Genomic DNA, 26,713 nt, shown 5'->3' on the forward strand with positions numbered 1-26,713 from the left:
ATGATGAGAAATTACCGCCTGCTTTAAGACATGCTTTTTTTGGGCATTAAATAACGGCGCAAATACCAGTAAATAAACGAGTGCAAACGTAAACCGTAAATCTCGTTGCATGATTTATTTTAATATTCGCCTCCCTTTTACATCTGTAAGGGAAGCTCCTACAAATGCATATTCAATAAAAGGTCAGATGCAGAAACTATCATGTCCACAACTTTTCGGTGCTAATTCTTCACTGTGCATCTTTGGTAAATTTTTATTCCTGACAGTAAAATTTTAACCCCAAAAGACGGTTTGTGCCGGCGCAAGCTGTAAATCTGGCCCAAAGTGTTAAACGAATATATTAGGGGTGGCACGATTCGCTGAAAAAACCAAACCGTTCATTTCACCACACACGGTTCGGCACACGCTGGGACCGCGGTTCAGTTTAAATCTGACAAAGCACCTGTAATATGATTTGCTATAAATAACATGTAAAACAAACTGGGTTCAACTAATATATGTTTCTGTTAATGGATGCGCATTCTGGGTTCCCAGACATTACAACAACAGCGATGAGGAAAAAAAAACTTCCAGGTATCATTAATTCACACACGCAACCCCTCTCACTAATACGTTCATATGAGTGCGATCTTTACTGTGCTACTTCATCTGTAACGTTATCTGATTTAGAACGAGCAGAAATCTGTGAGAAATATAACACCCAAAGTCAAAATAACTGATAAAAATGAGCTGTTACAGGAGCAATAACCATGTGGGCAGAGCTGTGTCATATGACATAGCTGTGCACAAGGTGTTTTTTTTTACAGCTCCAGGCTTATGTTCATTAATGACATCATCAGTGACTAGTCGACTTCCACTCGAATTTCATCACATAAAAGTCAACTTTAAAAAAATCTGAAGTCATTCAACCCCTAATACATATATATTTATATGTATTTATATGTATAAAGTATAATCTCGCATCATCATGACTCATCCCTAATACAAAACAACAAAGTGTAAGGGGAAAACCATGGGAGGTAAACTGTATGTAAACTCAAAATACCAGAATTCCACAGAAGTTCAGTAAAGAGGGGATTTTAAGAATTGGACTAGTTTGGACTAAAATTCCCTCATCCACCCACTCCTCTTTCAGTTTTTTATTTTTTTTTATCTGTTTCCTGGTACTGCTTTCTGAGGCAGCCAAATTCATCCAGGGTTTCATGTAAACAACCTCGAAAACAAACACTAAATCAGATTACTATTGAAAACATGATTGTGACGGGATTGTACCCTTTCTAAATGACTTTAAATGAGCATCTTCCTTCACAGTTTACACACAGCATAACTGCTGTCACACACTTCGTATTTAAACTAACATTATATTTACACATACTGCAAGTCATTAAGGTACTTTGTCGGAAATCGGTTGCTAAGCAAGTGACAGAATGTTCTAAGTTCCGTTTATCGTATCAACCGTTTTGGAACTCCGCCAGAGTGAGATCATCGATTGCTTGCAACCTCCTAAACACATAAACAGTGTTTTTGTTTCATAACAAACTCACATTTAAAATCAATCCATCCATCCCAGCGAATGAAAACCCCGCCTCCAACTGCTCTTGTTTCCTCCCTCGAACTCTCCGTCTAAATAAACTCTTAACACGCAACGCTACTGGCAATAAAGCCGCTTCTCAGGGGAATCTGCCAAATGCCGTCATTCATCAGCGATAGGGAGAGAAAGAAAGCAAGCACTCGGCCTTTTGTTTCCTAGGTCTTTGTAGGTAATTTACACTGCCACAAAATGAATGCTGTGGATGTTTTCTCCTGAGAACATATGTATTTGCGTGTGTGGGTAGGTGTGGTTTGGTTTGGTGGGCCTCAGACTAGTGAAAGCTACCATAGTCAGGACGTAGATCAACCACAAAGTTGCAAAGTAGTCAGGATCCTGATTCCTGACACACCCACACAGCCAGAGTTCTTCCTAATAATGCAGAACGCTGTGGAAACGCTGGCCAGAAGTCTCTAGAGAGCAGTGGCCACAAATACTGAAACGTCCCGGGTTATTATAGATGAAATGAATATATATATATATATATATATATATTTTTTTTTTTCATCAGATTAAATGTCTTTCACTCCCATTTGTCTTTCGTGCCACATGTAATATTTTAGTATTTATAGTATAATTATAGTAATATTTAATAATTAGTTGGTTTTATTTGTTGCATTAACGTTTAACCATTATAAGTAAATAAACAAATGTTTATTGAATATAATTTTGATTTATTGAAAATTTAGTTGCAACCAATATGTAATAGTTTTTTACTGAGTGCATTGTAACATGAATGAATAAATACATTTTCAACAACTACATATTCATTAAATACTGTTGAAAAAAATATTTTACATTTGTTTCATTTAAATTTACATTGTTCAATAAACTTTAAATTCTAATTTTTTTTTCCACACACACACACACACACACACGCACACACACACACACACACACACACATATATATATATACATATATATTATCGATATATATGTATATAAATTAATTCATAATTAACTTTCCAATATACCTGCATACTATTTATAACATTTATTCATTTATAACATTTATTTTTATTATACTGCTATCGTTACCATTATATAAAAGCAATAAACCACTTGAAGTTGTGTATTATTGTGGTTTTTAAAGATCGAAGTTGACCGAAGGCTCCTTTCGAGTGATAAATCATTGTAATTCGCAGCCCTGAGCGGTTATTGCTTTAGGCATTATTTGCGCACTCTCAGAACAAAGAAATGACCGATCTTGATGACATCAAAATCTCACAGCCCAATCCTAACCCAAATTTCCCATCGTGATGTGTTGGTGGCCAAGTGAGGGTTTGTTGCCAGGGTTACTCGTGTTACCAAATCTAAATGTCAGACTGATACAGGTCACTTCCTGTGTCAGATGGGAAACTTGGGGCGTGACGTCAGAATTTCGCTGCACAGAGGAGCACGGTTCCTCAAAACAAGAGCAGGGTGCGGGTTGGGGTTAAAGGTTTGCGTTTGATGTGTGTACATTCAGATGTCACTAGGAATGCGCGAGTGAGGTCGCTGATGACACCAAATTGGGCGCTGGTTTTGTGTGTCACTGTTAGCGGAAGTGGCGTTTAGCAGAAGTGGAAGTGCCATCGCAGAGAGGGGCAGGAGCCACGTGTGTGGGCACCACCACATTGTGCCCTGCGCTAAAAGTAAAGGCCCAGACCACAGTGGGTGCCAGGGGCTTCCCCTTATGTGGCTTGTCACACTTACTGAACCATCGTGTGCCTGAGTTAACAAGTACGGTCACACATACACAGAAAAACATGATTCTAACAACAGAGGCATAACAACCGCCGCTTCAAACTCCCCTGAGTGATAAAACTAAGGCTAGGAGGGTCGTCTTGGCAATGTCCTTAGCAACATAACACAGTTACCTGTTAAAACAAAACCTAGGGCTACCATATACACACCAATACACACTCACACACACCTGCTCATCCTACAACTCAAAAGTTACAGCAGGTTAAAACAGTAGATATTGGGTCAAATTTTAATAAACCAAGTAGATGAATCACCAAGGCTCCAAAGAGTATAAACCCTTTAATCAACAACATCTAAGGGTTTGTATGGTTGAAATATATTATGTGTAAAAATGCACCAAAGTGCTAAAAAAGAAAAGAAAAAAAGGTGTCAATACACTGTGTGTGTTGAAATATATGTAAAAATGCATGAAAAATAATAAAATAAATAATAAAAATAAAAAAGGTGAGAATATACTGTGTGTGTGTGTGTGTGTGTGTGTATATATATATATATATATATATATATATATATATATAAATGTAGTACTTAGTCTATATATCCAAAAATGTAAAAAATGCACGTATGTTCAAACATACATTTCAATACGTAGCACTTTGTCTTTACATAGAGGTCGACCGATTTATCAGTTTTGCCTATTAATCGGATAGAACAATCAATGATGCAGAAAACACGGACGGAGTCACGGAATCCATTCATAAAAACTGAATTCAAAGTTTAGCACGTGTGATGCTGGCATTGATTTCAGCATCTGCAGTCTCTCTGAAAGAAGACGAAAACACACAAAGAACATCTCCAGAACTGATCTGAGTGTAACTTCATGAGCATCTGACCATTTGAATTTGAATAGTTTTGCACAGGATTGTAAAGGTATTCATTTATTTTGCAACCCGTTAAAATAAAAGTACGGTTTTGAAGTCTATTGTTCAGTAGAAATGTACATCGTCTACTACCACTACAAAAAGGAAACAAACAGCATTTTTAAGGAATAATCACAAAAAAAAAATTCTTCCATGTTTTAATTTTAATAGTAAATCCATCTTGTTTGCCAAAAAAAAGTTTGCTTAATTTTAAGCAATTAAAAGACAAATAAAATTAATGTTTCATGCCTTGATTTGATAACAATAAAAATGTAAATACACACAGAATTTTTGAGGGGAAAAATTATAAGGCTTCTTTAAGAAAAAAAAGTTGTTTTATGCGTTCAAAATAATTAGACATGTTAAAACAAAATTTGGTAACAATAAAAATATGGTGAGAAACAATAAAACATTTCATAGGGCCCTAATAATGTAATTTTTGTTAAACTTTTATTAAACTTATTTGAAAATGTCTACGTTACATGATTATATTTAATTAGAATTACTTTATGATTGATAATAAACTTTAATTTAACTATTAAAAAGGAGTGAGTAAAATCAAAATAGAAAAAACTGAATCCAGAAAAAATTAATAACAGAATTTGGAAATAAATAAAATGGAATTTAGGATTTTTTTTTTACAGATTTCAAAGGGCCCTATTAGAGTGTGGTAATTTCAACATTTACTATTACTATTGTTATTATTATTATTATTATTATTATTACTACTACTACTACTTTTTTTTTGTAAATAAAGCACTATTTTAGTTTTTTTTTTCCAGTATCCATTTTAAAAAACTATCGGTAAATTAATTGGTAATGGCCAGTGTGGTCCAACCTAGCTATCGGTATCGGCAAAATCCAATATCGGTTGACCTCTACTTTACACCCTCCCCCAAAAAACATAAAAATATGACAAAAATTACATTACACCAATATGAATTTCACCATTAAACAGAATTGTACATTTTTAAAACTATTATAACAAATCATAATTCCCAGAAAAACAAAGTAACATAAAAGTTGATTCTAAAACTATAACTATAAAACTATATTAACTTAACTATAAAAACTATATATATTATTTTAAATACATTATTTCCTTTATAAATGATAACGCCAACATCACAGATTCTCCTTTGTAGTTTTGTCTTTGTTTATAGTATCACAAAGCTGCGGTAAACAGATCGACAGTGTGCATCTGCCGTCTAACTAATGATTCAGCAGTAGCTGTTTGTCTGGGGAGCAATAACTGCCACTGGCACGTTCAAATGTCTGTTGTGGTGTGTGGCTTAGCACACATGAGGAGTTACGCTGAAATTACAAGGTACAGGCACTCCAACCTGAAAGTAAAATGCAGCTCTATTACATTCTACCATGGTAAACTAGAGAATGGCGTGTGAACTACTCACACATCGTCAAAACAAGGCCGACCCCTCCCTTGACTCAACTCTCCACATTCCTGGCCTGTGCAAAGGTGTGTGCACTTCCACAAATCATTATGAAACACTACATGTAGTGGGTGTAACAATGTTTACATAAAAGAGAGAATCCGCGAGGAAAAATCAGGGTTTAGCATTCTAGTGAAAGTGAACGGTGATTTAGAGCTTTACTAAATGTCGGTTGTTTTCTATGTTCCACAAAGCCAATCGGACTCCACATTTATGCTATTTTGGAATATCATTACATTGTGGACACGGGACACTGGCCCTTTAAGACATCTTTTTTTTCTCTCTGTTTGTGGGATCTCGTAAAGCTTCATGCAGTTTTGCACTCTGCAGCTCAGACATTCAAATGTTTGCTGCTTTAAATAAGCACGGCCATGTAAATGTGCGTCTGAGAGGGTGAGAGAGAAACAGAAAGACAAAAAAGAGATACATAAATCTTAAAGTGCCGATACACTCATAATAAAAATCTTAAGCACCCTTTGCTTTATTATACTTGCATCTGTGCACAGCTGTCCTTCATTACAAGTTATTGGGTGGATATTTAAAAGGGTCCTTTTAAAGGGTAAGATAATGAGTCAGAACCAGAACAAGCACCACAATACACCTGTTCAGCATAAAAAGAGGCACAAATAGGATGAAAGTACAAATGTGCTCATAGCTCATGTGCTCATAGTGCATTGTGCTAACATATAAGAAAAAACTAATTACGACTTTATTTAACAAATTTCTTCTTTTCGATGCATGCGTTGAATAAAATCACGACAATCAATTTTCTCTACGCACAAAAAGTATTCTTGTAGCGTCATAAGAACCACTGATGTCTAGGGGTGCTCCGATCACGATCGGCCGATCGTTAATGCGCATCTCGTCAGTAAAGCCGGTTCTCTAATCAGCGGTTAATTCCATCAGGCGCGTGATTTCACATAGAGCAGCTGTTACTACACAGAGCCGTTGTTAATAGAGAAGATGCGCAAATCACGTTAATTTTCAGCGTTTATTGGCCCATCTTCTCAGTTAACAACGATCGGCCGAGCACCCCTACTGATGTCACATGGACTATTGTAACGATGTCCTTAATACTTTTTGGACAGTTCCTTTGCTGTCTATGGAGCGTCAGAAAGCTCTCGGATTTCATCAAAAATATCTTAAAATGCGCTCCAGAGATGAACATGAAGGTGAGTAATTAATGGCAGAATTTCATTTTTGGGTGAACCATCCCTTTAAGTTTAAGAAGCCTGTAAATTACTAAATGATGAGCATGTGCTCCATGGATCATTGAAGTTTAGTGTACACTACTTGGATAAATATTGTTTAATGTGCACTATATAGCGGGGAAGGGCTTTTCCGACTATTGTAGGGTATCACTGAAGTAAACAGTTGTCTTACCTGTAGCCATTTCAGGTAACGCCACATCACAGGACATAGAAAAGAAACAGAAAACAAAATTGTGTTTAGTTTTTAGTGTAAAATTGTATACATCATGACCTACAACAGACATCTAAAGCGAATTAGCATAATAAATGTAAATAAACTCTTTATTGAATTTTTTTGTTTTAGCGATTTTTTTTTTTTCAGGTTGTTTTTTTTAACATGATTATCATGATTCGATATCAAGCTGAGAATGGAGAACACTTGAATGCTATAAAACAAAACAAAATAAAATGGCACATCTGGACGCTACAGATTACACAGCCATTGCCATTCACAGAGAGAGAGAGAGCAAGAGCGAGCGCGAGAGAAATTAAAACATGCCAGCTATGCAGAGGGAATATTATCTTAATCTGAAAACATTTAGTTCCAGTAGATGTTGCCTTCAGATTTTCCCTCTCACGCAGGGGCTTTGGGAAGTCCTGTATGCAGCGTCACTCCAATTACCACAGCCAATGGCTGGCGAGGACTCGCATAAATGTATTTGTATGCATATTTTTCACCCTCCCTTCATCCCTACGCTCTTAATCAGAGAACAAGAAAGAAAGAGAGAGATCTCCGCCAGCACTCTTAAAGAAACAACCTAAACCCTGCTACCCGCCCTAGCCTGGCTGATCTCTATCTAGCAGCGCCATTGTGTCTGCACCGTGCTTGTTTGGCTTTGCGTTTTGCGTACAGAGGTGGGCGCTGCAAGAACAGGGTCTCTTTAGAGGCAACTGTGAAGTAAACACTGAACGTTTTCTTATGTATTGTTGTTTCAGTTGCGACCATTGCTCCGAAAGATGTAAACTACAAGCACGGCCCGTTTGAGACACAGGGCAGGGCTCTACGCTTTATTTCTGGCCAAGAGAACGTGACACATACTTCACTGAGTGGCTGTCTGCTTTCGTTTAGGCAACAATAATTGCAGCTTCCAAAAATAAAACGTGCGGCCGTACATTTCGCCTGCTGTTTATATCTGTCCAGCAGCTGGTCATTTATTGTTTCATAAGCTGCTTCAGCTGTTGCCTGAACCGTAGAAGTGTGAATGAGGAGAAATAGATAGACTTGATTAAAAGTGGTATGTAGTTTTACGTGGTTTTTTTATTTTGCAGGCGGCTCTCTCCTGCTTCAAGTCTTTTAAGCTCACCATGATTCTTTGCCATTCTTCGTTCCCGGCTCAGGGTATCCTGTTTACATACCTCAGGCCTGCACATGAAAGCGGGCGGCTGCTGCAACCCCCGACCAGACATGTTTGAAAACTGCTCGCACAGGCCTGCCATGCCCTCAGACCAAAAACAGCACAACAATGGCATGGATGTGTAATTGCAACACAATCACTGGGTGAGCTTTTTGCCCCTTACTGGATCGAGGGAGCCACCAACGGTTGGGAAGGGGGTGAATGACGGGCACACACACACTTGCTTTAAAGAACAAGGGCAAATTGCATTGGTGCTGCTGGAGAGAACAGAAGGGGGGTGTTGTTTCTACAAGTGGTTAAGGTGCGTATAAGAATGGGAATCATAAGGAATTTAACCACTTGTGGTTTCAAATCTATTTGCCAAAAACTACACTACTGCAGCCAGTGGTGTATAAAGTACATGAAAGCCATACTCAAGTAAAAGTACAGTAATAACTTTAACACTTCTGATTTCGATTGTACTTGACGAAAACAGCATTTACGTGGTACATTTGGCACTGCATTTAAACGGAAGGGGAACTATCGTTAGAAGTGCATGGACTCATGTAGAAACCATTTCCTTTCCCTTCTTTGCGATGAGAACCTTAAAAGGAATTCAGTGTTTATGATTGCAATTATAGTTGGTGAAAATTCCGTAAGTGCGGCACACCTGTCATCGGTAAGGGCCAAGGGGAATGTGGTTCCTAAAGTTGAGGGGCATATAGGAATGGGAGCTGCATAAAAAATGAATGCTCATGGCTGTGATTCTCCTGCCAACACATATTTCCGTTCAAAGAACGTGTAAAAGTGTATGTAGCATCCGATGTCCCCTTTAAGAATTCAATGTAATTTTTCTTTTGAGATAGCATTGACAAAATATGAACAAGCTTTCGATTCCGAACTATGGCTGCATGTCTGTTGCAATGCAGCATGCCCCTGACGCAATCTTAGTTTGCTTTAATTTTAAATGAGGTCAAGTTGAGATTTTAAAACCAAAACGGCTGGAGAAAACAGTTTTACCACCTTGCCGTTCGGCGCATACGTGCACACCACAGGACATGCATGAGTGCAGATGCCTGGTTTGGGGTTAGAAGTTAACTAGCTGAGCTGAGGTTTTAAGGTGAGGTTTGGGAGAAGGCTTCTGGTTTGGGGTTGCTGGTTAATCTCAGTTTCTTTTTCCTCGTCAATTTGTAAAGAATGTAGAGTAAGTAAACAAGCTGTTAGTTCTGGTGTTCTTGACCTGGCACGGTTACTGCGACAGTACTAGGGTGTTGATTGAGTCAAGACAGCTTTGTAAAAAAACGAACAACTTGCGGCAGCACAAAGAATGCTAGATAAGAACGATGGTAGGCAAGTGTTTCATCTATGACCGTGCCTTCAGTTACGAGGAAGATGAACGCTTGAGTGGCAGCTGTTGTCACTGTCTTGACACTGGGACTTCAACACATAATCAGAATAGCAGGTCCTTCTGGGGCCTTAGCTTGTTTAGTCAGTCAAATCGGTTTTTACAATAACTAAATTGACAGATAGCAATAAACTGCTGTGTTGGATTGGGGTGTAGATGTTTTCCTGGTATAGTCTTGAGTTACTAGTCTTATATCTGGTTGCGCAAGGTCTTTGAGCAATGCTTTGGAAATCATTTACAACATCTTAGCATCGTGGCAGCCGAATTTTGCAGGGCAGGGTTAGGGTAAGCTGAAGAAAATGTAATGTTGAACTTAAATCTCGTACACACCCCTCCACTGTTTATTTACAACCTACTTGAGTTCGTCGTTACACCAAAGAGCAGGAAATGATCAGACTACTAAATCTATCCTAGAGAGGCTCTCTGAGTCAGTCAGTGAGTCAGTAACATGGCTCGAGGGTTCGGAAAGGCTACACTGTCTGCCCACGAGTCAAAACCCGTAGGTGGTTCAAAAAATAAAATAAAATTCACAGTGCAAAAGACTTTCCATTACTCTCTAGCCTCAAATGTTAAGGGTCAAATTCTCTAAAAAGTTTCACAAATTGACAACAGTGCCGTTAACAGAAACATCTTTCTATGCAAGTCTTGTAAAGATATACTTGTAAAGAATAATTTAAAAAAGCTAATAATAACAACAGGCTATTATCACGCACCCTCGATTTATAATAGTTTTTACATAAAAACAGTCAATGGTGTCTTTGTTTAATTAAGTGTGTGTGTGTGTGTGTGTGTGTGTGTGTGTAGTCCTAAGAAAAGGGAAGTTTTGAAAGTCCTGCTGTGAGAGTGAAGACAGAGAGAGGACAACGCCAAGATAACACTGTAGTTGGACAAACACACACATGCTTCCAACAACACCTACACACACATGTTGTTTTCAGTCGCTCATACCAGCACTTGTGTACAAAAACACACACACTCATCCCCACCAACTCGGTCTCTTCGTCTCTGATGAGAAGGTCCACCTAGCTCCTTGCTTTCAAAATGTCCACAATCGCTCCTTCCACGGGCCCCCTAAACACAGGACGCATACACACTCATAGGGACGGCAGCTCCATGCTGACAGACGGGGCTGGCTTAACCCGCGCTCCCTCCCTCCCTTTGGGGGGAACAATCCAAGCCCGGCACAGACACACACACACACACTCCGCCAGACCTTGAGCAGCCCCCCTCTCACTGACAGATCTGCAACAGTGCTCTCACGCAAGCCCTGCCTCCCCTGAGACACTTCACTGCCAACAGAAAACACACACATACACACCGAACGTCCTGAGTGCACTCGCACACACATGCACTTAAAAAATTTCCTGCCCGCATATACAACTCACAAGTCTCAGGAACAGACATGCACATGGAGGGATAAATGTGCACCTGAAAACACCCATTTTACCACAAAAACATAAGCGATACGCTATCTTCGCGTAAACTTAAAGGAAAAACGCGTGCACACGAGCGTCGTCATTAATGCACCTCCGTAAACAGGAAGTACAGACTATCTCTTCCTGTGCAGTACAGGCGAAAATGCTAAATGGTGAAAACGATGTGGTAGAAAGAAGCGGAAGAGAGCTCGAGAGGAAGAGTATAGTGCACCGGGGCGTCCAATGACCTCTAGAGTCCGAGCAGACGGGAAATGGGGTCGAGGTCCAAAGAAAACTGCTCTCACCCACAGGACTTTCTTTATCTGTCTTGACTTACAATGCTGATATTGTTCTCACGCTCATGTTTTTCCCCTTTCTTCCTTCTTGTTAACACCCCTCACACTGGGAGTCTCTTTTTTTGGTTTAGGTTTTACTGTCATTCAACCCTGTTGTCTTTCATTGTTGTTTGTCCCAATAGCATAAAGGAATGAATAGATATCGGCCATGGCTCCTGGCAAAAGGATGTCGAAGACTTTCAAGACTTTCACAAGCTTTTTACCCATTCTGTTCCAACACTTTGATTCGCTTTCAGGTTCTGTTTTGTCTTTTGGGAACTATGTACACGTCTTGGTGATCTGCTACATGTAATGTTGGAGGAAGCAGGTAGGTAAGTGGTGGTAATGTGAGAACAGTAAAATTTTCTTGACAATAAACCAAAATGCTTGTCACCTCAGATAAACGGACAGTAAAATCTCCTTGTCAACTTGTTCTGTAAACTTTCATTCAGAACTGCAGGGATGGGGTGTTGACATGTCTGCTAATTTCCCGCTCCCACGGTATCACTTCTTGATAAGCTAATGACAAGAGGCTGTAAACAAATAGATAAGCTAGGTGTAAAACACAGATATATTATGACAAGAGTCAATAACAATAACTGTTTGCCACATAAACAATGAACTTTTATGGTTTATGCAAAACCGATTACTGTTAGACACCGTTTATTGGTTAAGAGCTATACGACAGTTGTACAACAGATTTCAACAACGCCATTGATGTCTGGAATATTGTTTGGCATAAGTTTTTACAGTGTGTAAAATCGATTATGATTATGGATATAGAGCAAACACAGGGTAGAGTTATTTTTTGTCCATGTTGTCCCTACAAATTATTTTACTCTTGTTAAAGTAAAGTGAATGTAGCCTAATTTTAAAGTAGCTGAAGTGATGAAACAAGGTCACCACCACTAGAGACCAACCAATAAATAATTTATCCAATGGTATCGGTATCTGCGATATATGCCGATTATATGAGCTTTTTTTTTTTTTTTTTTTTAACAGAACATATAACGCAGAATTAATGCTTCTTAGTTTGTCCAGCAAAGCTCATGCTATAATGACCAGCTAAAAACAAGTTAGCATGTAACAAAACAAGCTACTAGCTTGGAGGACTCTTACAAGGTTAAAGATAATTTCTGCAACTTGAGATCACGAACTTATTTCTGAGAGCTATGTAAAAAAAAAAAAAAAAAATGGAAGAGAACCGGTGAACTTGGATCTCTTGACCATATTTCAGGTCTGAGCCAAAGTGGAAGAGTATCAGGAAACATCTTTTTCCTCTTCAGAAACCCCAGATAATGCTGATCATCCCAACCAAAGACCTCCCCTTCCTTTCCAACTTTCTCTCAGTCTTCCATCCCGGTTGCTCTTTCTGTCCATTCCATGTGGCTTCAAGGAGAAGAATCTGAGGTGGATGAGGTGAGATTCACAGACAGATGAGTGGAAAAGTAGCATGCAGGTGAGAAGAGAGAGAAAAGTTGTGGATTGATGACTGCAGATGCATGGCTGTCTGACAAACATTTCCCCTCAGGCAGTACGAGGAGAACAGATACTCAACCAACCACTGACATGCAACAATCCTGCTATACTGTATACCTCAGAGCTAGTACTGTACTGTTTAGCACTCGTTTGCTAAGCAAATGAAGACTGTTCAAAGTTTTTAAAGCCTTTCTTTTGCTCTCTCTCCTATTTCTGAACAAAGAGTACTTCCTGTGTACACAGAGGAAATTAAGCAACACGTTTAACAGGTTTCCCCTGGTTAGGATGCCAAATGATCAAACCGTGCACGTTCCAACACATGTGTAAGCACATCAAAGTTCAGGATTAAGAATCGAAAAAGCTGTCAGGCTAACCGCCTCAGGCCATCACGGCACATCACAAAAACCCCCCAACTTTCAAGAAATTCACCACATGATCAAATGATGTACTGACAAACTTGAACCCATCAGCCTTATGGATAACTATGGAAATTTACTATAATAACACTGACTAGAATATGGTATTTTGGGGAATAATACTTCACAGATTCTACAGCCCAATTCAGATTCAACAAAAATGTAATGCGGTGGTAATATGGTACAGTAATGGTAAAACTATGGTACTTTGCTTACTGGGATTACTATATTGTATTTTATATGGTACTCTATGATACTTCCAAGTATACCATAATACATGTACAAAATACCATGGTATTTTGATTTATTTTTATCGGTTTTGCCTTTAATTTGATTATCAGTGGTGACACAGTGCTTTTTAATTGGTTTCTGGTTTCGGTTTTGTTTTTGTTTTTTGAGTAAGGAATCCTTCACAAGACTTCACACTGTGGTAATATTACTAAGATTTTTTGTATCTTATAACAATTATGTACCTTGTCAAAACCAAACTCATGAGTATCATATTCATTTATATGTCATTCTAATTTACTTAAAATAATTCAATACACTTTAATTTGATAGCACATGTCCAGAATTTCATGGTATTAGCAAGGCATCATATCCAATACAATAATGGTGGTACCATTGTACTTTTTTGTTAGCATGTAAAAGATGCTTTTTAATAGGGATGCATCGATCCGATACTCGGGCTTGGTATCGGCTACGATCCAGCCATTTTATGCGGATCGGGGATCGGACAGACCAGACCGATCCACATCCGATATTCTGGGCATACTTTTCTGTGTTATTGTTGAGCAACACGGAAGGCACAAAAACATTAAAAAGCACCAAAACATTTTTGAGAACATATTTCAAGTGTTCTGAAGTTGTTCCATGCGAGGTACAGATTAATTTAAGTCATTAAATTCTAGTTCACATAAACTCTTCTTTCCACTGCTGCTGTCTGTCATCCTCCATTCAGTGTTCAAACTGCGTGTCACGTTCGGTCACTACAGTCAGAACGCCAAAACTCTCTTCAAGAGCGCACAGTAACTGAGGTTTAAAACTGTTCAAAGAAAAGGCTCATTAAAATAACGCACAGATTTAATACACTACGGATCAATATCTCTTCCCTTTGTACTAGTGATGTCTGGTTCGCGAACTAATCATTTGATTTGACCCGTTCTTCTTAGTGAACTGGTTGACCCAGTTCACCAAATAGGACGGAATCGTTTGAACTGGTTCGCGTCTCCAGTAAGAATTAATCCACAATTTATTTACATTTACATTTATTAATTTAGCAGATGCTTTTATCCAAAGCGACTTACAAATGAGGAGAGTGGAAGCAAACAAAAATATTTTTTTTAATTTACTTTACTTTGTAACTCCGTGTTGTTTCAAGCTCATCATTCTGCACACAGGATGCACACTGTGGCGCTCTAGATTTTCGCCTTCAGTATTATAATATTTTCTCCTAAATCAAAGGTTATTAATAGTCTTTCTTTTTCTGTAATATCTATGATATGTTGCTGCCTTTATTACTGTGCTATAGATTTAAAAGAAACGTCTTTTAGATTTCTATATAAATGTATATACTTGTTTTTTCAATAATGTATTTTACAACAATACAAAGAGCAATGTGTAACATTTTAGCAGATTTTAGACTTTTTCACTTTTATTTGTAAATAAAATATTTCAATAGATTTGATACAATTATTGTGCTCCCGTGATTTTTCTAGAATCTAGAGTATCTTTTGCTGCTGAATTATCTACCAACCTAGTTTATAATAATATTTATGTAATCATTTATGATTATATATTTTTTCATTTGTTATTTTTCATTAAAATGAAGTTGTGTATATGTAGTAGATTGTGATTAACACAAAAGAATGATGATCAGGTCAACAAAGAGATGACAGAAATTCTATACTGAATAAAAAAAAAAACTGTGCTGGTATCGGATCGGATTGGATCGTAATCGGCACATTCTCAGTATTTTTTATATCGGATCGGATCAGTTCTGAAAAAATGGTATCGTTGCATCCCTAACTTTTAAGAAAGTACTGTGTTCATACCATTGCATTTTGTGCATGTGCCATAGTACATGCATTGTATTCTTGGAAATATTATGAAGTACCTAACATTTTTATTTATATGGCATTCCAGTTTACTTCAGATATGCCTATATGGTACATGCAGAAAAAAAAAAAAAAAAACAAATAACAGTATTTAACAGAGAGATGGTTACTATGAAAGGCTACTAAAGTGAACTTTCATATGACTGAGGGTTAACCACCCTGCATTTTTTGGTTTAGCCATTTCCTATCCGTTAGCATTTCAGTTAACAAAAATGTCTTCACCCCATCCCACCTCAATCTACCCACTTCCCTACTAACCTTGGCTCACTTCTATTGAAGCAGGCCCAAATGTGCTGTGTGGCATCGTGTTTTAGCGGGAAAACCCATGAAAATCACAGCATGAGGCGATGAGTAGCCGCAAGCCAGCAAAGCGCTTAGCCGCTAACATCTGGAGGCAGGTCTACACTGACTCTCATTCCTTGTGATTCATACTTAAGTCTCATGCACACTATAAAGAAAACAAGCTGTTTGGTGCTATGCACAACACACCACACGTTTGAAATTACTGCTCCGGGTCTACATGACACAGTTTGTTTGAAGAATGCTACAACCTGGAATTATGTGATTACTCATCACTGCTATCGCATTAATCACTTCTGAAAGATGTCACGGAAAAATGCTTGTACTTTCATACTAAATTGATTTTAAAACTTTAAGTAGAAAGCATAAAAATTCTAAAACAAACAAGCAAAAAATTATTTTAAAAAGTTTATTAAGTATAAAATATATAAAGTGGTTCATTATTTTAAATGTATATAAATTAACAAAACATGTATAATATGCTTTTATTAATTAAGAAAATATTTTTAGTATTGCAATTATCATTACAATTTTTTAACAAATTCAACTAATATTTAAAATACTGTCACAACCACTGGATACATTAAAATTAATAATTAAATAAATACTTTTGAATAAATAAAAAAAATTGGTTTGGTATCTGCAACTGAAATTTCTGTATAAAGACAACCTTATTACGGAAGATGATTTTCTTCCTTTCTTTGTTTGTTCTTGATCACTGACACATTCATTTATTTTCAATGACTACCAAGGCATTATGGGACCTTTCCTTCCAACCTTCTCTCTCTCAAAAGGAGGTTATGCTGGCTCTTTATCATTCTTGGGCCTGTCTCCACTTGAGTAGTCAAGCTCTGTGTTTTGACTGTGAGGATCTTAAAAGCTCCGACTTGTGTCGCTGATAGGCATGCTTGTTGATGCTATCGCCACCTCAAGTGTGGGGGAACACTGCAGCATTTGTTGTTTTCGTGTTATGACCCTGCAGGAGCCCCATTTTGGATTAGCTCTGCAGTTTTACCATTTCTCTTTTTTAGTGGGTGTAAAAACAGCATGTTTTAACCACATGTGGTTGTGACAGACAAAAAGCGAAGAAAAAAAGTTGCCATGCTTGCAAGTCATGCTTTAGAAAGATGGGTATATAAACAATGGGCCACAAGAAAGAGACACACTAAATTTGAATGATGAAAAAGTTGGTTTCATATTAGTGGGCGATATGGTTTGCATGCGAGTGCTACTGGGTAACAGAGGTTACGTGTGCCAGGATATAAATAGAGACAGCATCACCTGAGTGATAATTACCTTGGGCTACATGGCTACAAAGAGCCTTTATTATCATGGTATTTCAGATGAGTGTCTCAGGAACATAGTGATGTCAAAGAAATGTGTATTTGTGTGAGTGTGTGGAGTATTAGGTTGATTTATATTGCATTTCTGAGTACACAGTATCACACTACGTTCTGAATCGTGACATATATACCCCAATACAGAAATAAAGAATATAATCTACACTTTAAAACAATGCAACTATATCTAGTCCTTCTCTAATGTAATGGATTAATTTTCAAAGATGAATATTTCGCCAAAGTTAGATCAAATGCATTTTTTTCTGTTGAATTAGTACATGAAAGTAACAGGGCGTAATGTAAACCTGTGCATGTATAAGCTCAGAATTGAGACCCCTGCTGGGATTGTTGTTCTCTGGCGAGACTGATGACTAAACGTTCACATCAAAGGGCAAATAAAGAGAGGCAGACCAAAGCTGTCTCTCGCATTCAGAGACGTGGCAGGTCAGGTCAGGTCATCCGGTGGTAAGAAGAACAGAAAATTGCGCAGCTGAAACAAGGGAGTGAGAGAGGCCCTCATCTTTCCTCTCTCTGTTCTTACTTTCCAAAGCCTCTGGTGTTAGTCTCCACTGACTCATGCCAACACAAATATTGATGTTCCGAGTCCATCTGTCTTGTCTACCATCAACAAAAGAAAGGGCAGGCAAACTCTTCTGACCGAGGACAATTGGATACAGAAAAAAAAAAACACAGACACAAATAAGGGCAGGGAAAACAAAAACTTGAGCAGGACAATAATGCATGTTGCTTTCATAGCCTTAAACAATTAAATCAGGTGTTAGTACTGGAAGTCCAACTACAGTTGACACATTTTGGGAATATTGAGGTTTAGAAAATGCGTAGAAGAACTTTTGCTCCATTTTCTTGGCTGCTCTGCCATTCCGTCTGTCATAAACAAGGAACGAAGGAAAGCAGAAACCAACTTTTTGACAACCCCTCAAATTCCTCAAACAAAAAGCAAGAAACCTTGAAAAAAAAAAACACTTTATTTTTATTGCAACAACAATTTGACCTCAACCTGTAATAACTAAGATATTTCTTGAGGTTTGTCTGTCAAAACAGGGTAAGTAGGCTACCACCTCTCCTCATGCGAGTTTAAAGACTGACCAGAATGGTGTTGCAAAAAAAGGCGTTCATGTTCAACATCAACCACAAACTGCCTCATTACCAAAAGGATGCCTCTTCTTGTCCCACAGAAAGCCCTTAATTGGCTAATCAAATTTGGTTTGAGAAATAATGAGGTACGGAGTGCCTTGACACCAAGAAGAAGTTTGACCTATTACCACTTCTGAACTCTTGACACATTCTAGACCACTGGTTCTCAAACCTGTCCTGGCGGACCCCTAGCCCCTGCACATTTTGTATGTCTCTCTTTTCAGACACACCCAATTCATGTCTTGCAGTCTCTACTAACAAGCTGATGAGGTGAATCAGGTGTGTTAGACAAGGAAGAGATGCAAAATAAGAGGTCCTCCAGGACAGGTTTGAGAACCACTTTACTAGATAATACACACGGATGAATGAATGAATGAATGAATGAATGATGCATTTATATAGCGATTTATTGTGTATTGCTGTACACCCAAAGCACTTTACAATCATTTGGGTGGGGGGGGGGGGGTCTCTCCTCAACCACCACCACCTGGATGATGTAATGGCAGCTACAGTACATCGTCGCCAGTGCACTCACCACACACCAGCTACAAGTGGAGAGGAGAGAGATAGAGCCAATCAAGTGGATGGGGATTATTAAGAGGCCATTATGGTCAGAGCAATTAGGCCAGGACACTGGGGTTACACCCCTACTCTTTACGAGAAGTGTCAATGTATTTTTTAATGACCACAGAGAGTCATTACAGAGAGTTAGGACCTCAGTTTAACGTCTCATCCGAAGGAATGAAGAGGAAGGAGAAAATTTGACAGACAAAGTCACCAAAGGTTCCACCAAAAATGTTCACAATCAGACATAGGAGTCTGGGAAAAGAATAAGAAGAGTTACTGCTTCTTTTAAAGCATCATTTATGAGAGAGACCCCAAGTGGTCTGGAGCTTCCCACTACCTGCAGTGCCCCCATAGCGTGCCGGAATGCCTCAGGGCTCGGTGCACCAACCCTTCCCTCCCTCAGCCCTACCACCCTCAACCCTCCATCTATTTACCGTCAGGAACATCGTGATCTCTACTAAGATAAGATGCAGAAAATGCAGTTCAGAAAGAGACGGAGAGAGAGAGCTGGATGGAAATTTGCAGCAAGAACAAGGAGGAGGCTTTGAACAGGGTAGAGAAACTTATTTAAACGCTGAAAGGGCAAAGTTGTAGAGCCAGAGACTTAGGAACAATGAACATTTCTTTACTGGAATCTTGCTGCCTGTGTCTCTTTCCATCATACTCTGGGCGCCGCAAAAGCAGTTTTGAAGCTGACCAAATTCATTCCTAAGGTCAAAGCCGAGCTAGACCAATGAGACACCACATTGCATTTCAGACAAGGACCATTCTATGCAGCGACTCCTCCAGACCTGACCCTCATCAATACACAACGATGCCCTGGCCCCAGTGCATGCTGGGAACGCAGTTCACACAATGTCCCATTTGTGCATCTCACCGTGGGACCGAATCTTGTGGTTTTTCCTCAGTCCAACCTTCTACGTCCTTCCATTTCCAGCCTTGGATGATGCGAGAGCACCGACAGAGGATCCATTCTCTGCAAAGGCGGTGTCTGACCTGCTAGAAGCCAGACACAGAGGAATCCATAGCCCTGGGCACGCCTCTCTCTGGGTTTCATAGCTAGTGACGAAAATACACAAGCTAATAAAGGAGTTACTGTACTCGCAGCTTTGATCCAATTAATTATGTTGGGAAGGCATTGAAAATAGCTTGGATTGGGCCAATTCTAGCCTCACTAATGAGGATGATGTCATTTCCTGATATTACAGCAATGATTTATGGAAAGTGAAGTATATGCCCAGTCCAATGTACATTCTTTTGAAAGAGTAGCAACACAGATGTGAGGCTGAAACCAACTGAGCAATGCCGGAAAGACAGATAGGAATGGGGCAATGAGGAAATAGGCATTTGTCTAGCAACTCTTTTCGGATACGTCTACCAGATGCTCCCAATGCTCCCCTTTCTCCTGACAGCATGTCAGTCACTCATCTTCCTTGCTCGTTCTTTCAAAAGAACCTGTGAAGTGAATCTGTCTTACCACAATACCTTGCGTTTCCTGTCTGTCGCAGTTTATTTATGCTGCATACACTGCAAGCAACACCAGACACCGTCTGCTTGTAGAGCCTCATGGTGCCCTCATTTGTGGTTACTAACGATGTTGCACACAAACAAACGCATAGAGATATGTTTTATTTGATCTCTTTGGTCCTTCAGTCTTTCGAGGGCGACAAGTGCTATGTGAATCTTTTTGGGCAGGTCAAAAATAACCCGTCTTCTTTTGGACTGTCTGCTTCAGGCTTCGCTCTCTTTTCCTGTGCTGTCTTGTTCTCGCTCACTCACTCTTCTTCTCTGCCCAAATGCCGGCTTCTAAATGATGCTATTTTAGTAGAACAATAAAAGGAAGCTTAGCTGGGGGCAGCAGGCAGGCACATTTGGGGCTTTGGTGGTCTGCTTGTTTGGAGGCCCGATTTCAAATGAAAAATGTAAAAGGGTGGTGGAGGAGAGGGGAAAGACTTGACGAATTTCCACACAATGCACGGGCCAGTTCCTCAGAGGAAAAGGAAGTTTTGGTCTGGAAGTGAAATGGTGACAGGTCAGAGACCTTTGAGATGAAACTGGTTAAGACCAAAAACATTGTTTCTACCCATCTCTAAACTGGGTAATTAGTGGGTCTCTCACATGCCCATCCAGACTGGACAAGTTCCCTGCCAAGTGTCTGTCTGGGTGATTGTACAGACAGACTCAGCATGACAGAACAAAGTGCCAGGACCTCCATGTTGTCTGATTCAGCACTCTTTATGCCAAACTTTGCCTGTTTGTCTTCCTTGCCCACCGATGGTGCCAAGATGACTCCCAAAATATTTCCCATAAGGCCCTTTGTCTTTTCACAATGGAATTCTCTGCATACACTTCATAGCTGCTACACTTACTCAGCAAGGAGTTCGAGAAAAGACACATGCTTGCTGCAGCTATCATGTTCAAAAAGCAAGATAACGAAGTTAAAGATAAAAAACATCTGACCTGTGACTTGTTATGAGAAGAAAGGTCAATGTGTAAAAGTCTTTTTAAACAATGGACGTGTTTGCTGTAATTATTTACACTAGAAAAACCCCCTTCTGTAATTATGGTAGCAAAATATAATACTATATCCAGATATTGTGTTAAATACTAACGCAAAGGTCATGTAGATGGGCGAAGTACATGAGGGCAAGGCCTAAGTCTTGTCATATTATAATCATCTAGAAATGATAACAAAGGACAGAAACCATGTCCTCTGGGTTATTTTCAGCCTGTGTACGTGTTAAGGGAAGTCGAATCAAAATCTATATTTGACAAGTGGCTAAGCCTGTAAATTGTTGTGAAGTCTGTATATCTACATCTCACCAGATCGGACTACACCTGCAAAACAGCTTTTAGTCCTATGGAGCGGTGGTTCTCAAACTGGAGTACGCGAAATGGTGGAGGGTGGTACGCAAACAAAATTTAGATTTTGGGCTTTCATTTAATTCTACCTCAACTTTAAGTAACATTAAAACTGAACGTATTTCTGACAAGCAAAATTACGTTTCTAAAGTAAAAACAGGAAAATGGGAGCACGCTAAACGGCCAAATACATGACATCCAATCAGCTTACCTATTCTTTTGAGGTCAAAACTGACTGCATCCACACAAGCAACGCACATGTGATAGGATGCCTGCTGAATACGCTGCTTTAGAAAATTGCGCTGCTGTTCAATGTATCTTTAAAATAGATTGTCGCTTAATAGCATGAAGAGAAAATATTGACATGGATGGAGATGCACACTCTGTGCATTAAATAGTGAAATAAAATGTACACGTATTATTTAAACTACTATTTAAACTACTATCTACTCTCTCTCTCTCTCTCATATATATATATATATATATACATATATATATATATATATATATATATATATATATATATACTGTATTTTTATTTGGGCTAGTTAAATTAATTTTTGGGCTACCAAAATCTGAAGAACACCTGTCCGAAGGGCTACCAGGGATTTTGAAATTTGTCGAGCCCTGAGGGGGTACACAGAAGAATGTTAAATGTCCCAGGGCGTACGCTGCTGTAAAAAGTTGGAAAACCAGTGCTCTGGACAATATCCTGTTCTCAATCTAAAAATTCTAAATATCAGTGAAAGACATTGATATTTCATTTTGTGTTTTTACTTCAAAACAGGACAAATTCAATCAAATTACACAAATTAAAAATTCTATTTAAAAGTAATTTTACACTGTCTTCAAGACCACTTCACATTCCTGACTAAATCTCAGGAAAAAATTACCATGGAAAATAAAAACTCCAGTATCTCTTAGAAAGGCATTATGGGTGGTTTTATTCTGGGAACTACTAAATTAACCTTTTGATGAGAGGTTTTGCCTCTTTATTATTCTTAGTATTAATTCCATGAGAAGATCCTACGTCACTCCTTGCGAGGTCATGTTAACATGTATTTCTGAGCCTTCTCTGAAGACACACAAACAAACAAGCATTTATTGGCTAAAGATCTAAAACCCTCAGAGAAACTGATCCTCACAAACTCACAAATGTCTATGTGGGTTATTGACGAAACGGTTCAGCCAGCAGAAAGTAGAACGAAAGAAAAACCAAGCCTAATTTATGATGTCAAGAAAGTTAATTAAGTTAAGGACCCCAAACCAGACTAGCATGTGATCTTTCAGCTCCCTTGCAACTTTCTAGAGATAACACAACATGTCAGCTGAGGTCACAAGTTTCTAGCATATTATTCATGTCACATGGACCTCATGGTAAACTGCGCAAATAAATTCAGCAGAACTTTACCTGAGGTGCTACACCAATTAATAAAGATAAAGCACCATTAGGACTGAGACTGAATTATAATTCTGAGAAGCATTTTCAAAACCATCAGTCATTTAATCAAGGGTGATATGTGGCAATGGAACAGAAGCCACTTCCCCTGTTCCTTCATTCTGGTAGAAAAGACTTCAACAATTGCGACAGCGAACTTGAGAAATTCATCAGTCTAACTCAACTTTACTGGGAAGCAATGATTAATCAGTGTATATTTAGCACTCTGAGTGGGAGTTTAGCATTTCCTTTGACTCAGCTTATGATACTTGCATGTGGCGACACGAGTTTCAATCCCTCTTGTGACCTGTTCCCCCTTCTCCATATCATTTCCTGTCCTCTCTTCCTTGCTTACAGTAAGTTAATGCAATAAATCATAAATAACACTGGCCCAACAATATGTACCAATATGAACTTGACAAAGACTGGATAAGGGTTATAAGTTGTGATCTCACCACTGAAGAAGCTCTTGACCTTCAGGTATCCAACACTGAGTCGGAGCACAGACAGTTTGTCCAGCCGTGCACGGACATCTTCTGAGAAGGGCAGAAGGTTGGTGAGCTTGTCCAACTCGCTGTTCAGCCGGTCTCTGTGCCGCTTGGAGGGGTTGGATTTCACACCATCAGGTGGTGGGGGTTTGGGTCTGGAAGAAGAAATCGATAAAAAAAAAAAAAAATGGGGTTACACTTCTTGTTACAGACTGTGATAAGATAAGATGCTTGTAAGTCCTGAGGCGTCTAGTTAAATATCTTGGAATGCAGGTGGCCTTAATGGAAAATGTCCAAAAGGAAGAATTTAAGAAGAAGAGATATTGGTATAATAATAATAATAATAATAGCCTAATAATAATAATAAATTATATATATATATATATATATATATATATATATATATATATATATATATATATATATATATAAAGTAAAAAAAGTTTGTTAAGAAGGGCTCGTATACTAAACTTCTGCAGTCTACTTGTATTGCATAGATAGGTAGAACATTTGAGTACTAAATAAGCCAAATTCAAGTCTCCATGATCTCACACACACAACCTGTTTACTTTACGAACACATTTTACTGTTTGCATTTCTAGTACAACCCTCTTTCCTTAGCTCAAGTATGCAAACCTCTTTGCCACAAACATTGAAATATGTATTATATTGAATGTTCAATTTTCAAGTGAAAATGGCATCATGATCATTTTTTTACGTATGCGTTGATATCTGCTTCATTTCCGCTGGAGGAAACAGCTGTGGTGTGATGAGGGGTGAACGCAGTGAGAACTTGGCTACAGTAGATATCGCTCCCCCATGACATTTTGTAAACTGGATTTATGACAAAAGAACTGCACAGATGCAGGTATTATAACAGTCTATCGTTAAACACGCACCTTGTCCTGTTTCTCGCTCTGCTGACTGAAAAAGAATTCGGCTGAAAGACAGGGAGGAGCCGATCGAAATTTAAATGGGACTGAGGCGAACACGAATTCATGTACAGAGCTAATTGCAAACAATGAGTGGGTACTGAGTAGTTATTTTAGCTATAGCCCCCTCAAAATGGCCTAGCGACACACATGCTGCAAAGAATGATCATCTGTGTATAATACACAAAGGCTAAAAACAATTCATAATTGGTTTATCATTGTCTTGGTGAAAGGCAATCTATAAATATGTATAAATTGAGGTTCAGGCATTCTCAAGAGCTTGGTTTTGATCCAAGTAAAACACTGATGCCAGTCATTTCGGTAACTGAATGATGTATTGAACACTTTGGCTCTTTTTGTAGAATTGGTTGGTGAAAAGTAAAATATTGAGTAAAAAACAGAGATAGAGGCTTTTTCTGTTGGGAAATGATGGTGTTTCATGTATGTGATGCTTGGAAGATACATAGTTTAGACTTGTAAGCTCTGAACTGAATTATTGAAACCTTAAGAGGGCTTTTCTCCTGCATGCTTGCAGCAGTGCATAGAAGTCTGAAAACTCTTTGCTAATCAGACCTCGGTTTATCATCGTTGTATAAACAGCCTGGCATAGAGTTGTATAAGTTACTGTTTTCATAACAAATCTGCTTTCTAGATTCATATTAATTCATAAAATAGCACTGCAACATAGCCGTCTGCCAAGAAAACCTCAAACATTTTAGAGCTGATTTTAGGGTTTGTTTATGCTCACCAAGAGTTTTTAAATGCCAAAACAGAAATATAAAAAAACTGAGTTTTACTGTCTAAGTACTAAAACAACTGTTTGCTCTCGGACATAAAACCCATTATCTAAGCTTGAGGACTCTTACTGGAATCACAGCCTTCAAAACTCTGACTGTAACTCAACCTCGTGCTGCCTTTTCATTGCCTGCCAGCCCAGAAGACTAAGAGCGGTAACTCTAGCCATCTGAGTCGGACACTAATTATGTCTTCCCAGAAAGTAAAACTAACCTCCAAAAAAAGAGCCTGCGGGGACAAAAGAGCGCATTCAGGCCCTTCCTTCCCCTTCGGCCCTGAGCTCCAGATCTCTAAAATGACACGAGGGAGCGCATCCTTGCTGGCGCCGCATTGATTCACCTACTATTTCATTTCTCAGGAGATTCCATTCATCTGAACGGCATTCGATGGTGATCTCGGAGCTAGATATGTCACTCAATTCACAGTCGAAACGGACTCAAAAAACTGAAACTTCATCCTTCATCCCTTTAGGTGTGCCTTGCTATTTTTTTGTTTTGGATCTCCAAAAGGTTATTTTTCAGGGCTAATTGTCCACGGACAATACATTACAAAGCATGTTTAAATGCATCCTTTTAATATAAATTGACAATCATTTATACTGGGAAGTTTTGGTTTTACACTGGCTAATCAATTGTACTGTAAGGTGTCACATTATGTCTATATAATTTGCACATATTATTGCAAATAAAAAGCCCATATTAAAAAATAATATAAATGTAATAAAAAAAAGATAAATATTGACATTTACTGTATACAAAATATTTAAACAATTAAAATGTGTACATTTGTCTTGAAAGGCCAATATAAAAGTGATTTCAATTTTACGAAGAATAAAAAATACAAAAAAAAAAAAATTATTCAAAATATTTTTTATAAACATTGGTTTTGAAATACAATACAAAACTAAATAAAACCTATATTAATAATAATAACGTTCATACGTTTGCTTTGTACATATTGTAAACAGCAATTTTTATATTTAAAAAAATCTACTGAAACCTAGAAAAATCTACTTCTGCTAAAAACAAAGCAAACACTAAATTAAATGTTGCCTTCATTCCACTGACAACATTTCTAGAGCAATTCAATATATTTCGGAGTACTCTTTTAAATATTTTAACAAAATAAAAAAACATATGGAGACTATAAAGCAAGGTCATACAGGTCTACTACAGACCAACTAACCATAACCTCCTACTGAATTTTTTTATTATTTTCATCTTCACACTATTTGCAATTACCAACATGGTGGCGTTGTTCTATTGGTCTACTGTACATGATTAATAGTTTGGAAAGTCCTATCGCATTAGACTTCTGATCATGAACCTCCCAACAGTTCGCTGTGGTCGGCAAAGGATTTGTTTGTACTGAAGACATCACTACAGAGGAAACATCTGAAATCTCTCATTCTTTCTTCTATCAAGTTTTTTCGGGCCAA

General features: G+C 38.3%; 1 protein-coding gene across 1 annotated transcript in view; it reads right to left on the reverse strand.

The window, feature by feature from the left end:
* ahr2 (aryl hydrocarbon receptor 2) overlaps positions 1-26,713 on the reverse strand; it is a 55,827-nt gene that overhangs the window by 23,451 nt on the left and 5,663 nt on the right. The window contains exon 2 of the mRNA XM_052589174.1: positions 23,516-23,703. Within this exon, the coding sequence (XP_052445134.1) occupies positions 23,516-23,703 (188 nt within the window). The remainder of the gene's footprint in view (positions 1-23,515; positions 23,704-26,713) is intronic.

The sequence above is a fragment of the Carassius gibelio genome, chromosome B22 (assembly GCF_023724105.1).
Source record: "Carassius gibelio isolate Cgi1373 ecotype wild population from Czech Republic chromosome B22, carGib1.2-hapl.c, whole genome shotgun sequence".
NCBI classification, from domain to species: Eukaryota; Metazoa; Chordata; class Actinopteri; order Cypriniformes; family Cyprinidae; genus Carassius; species Carassius gibelio.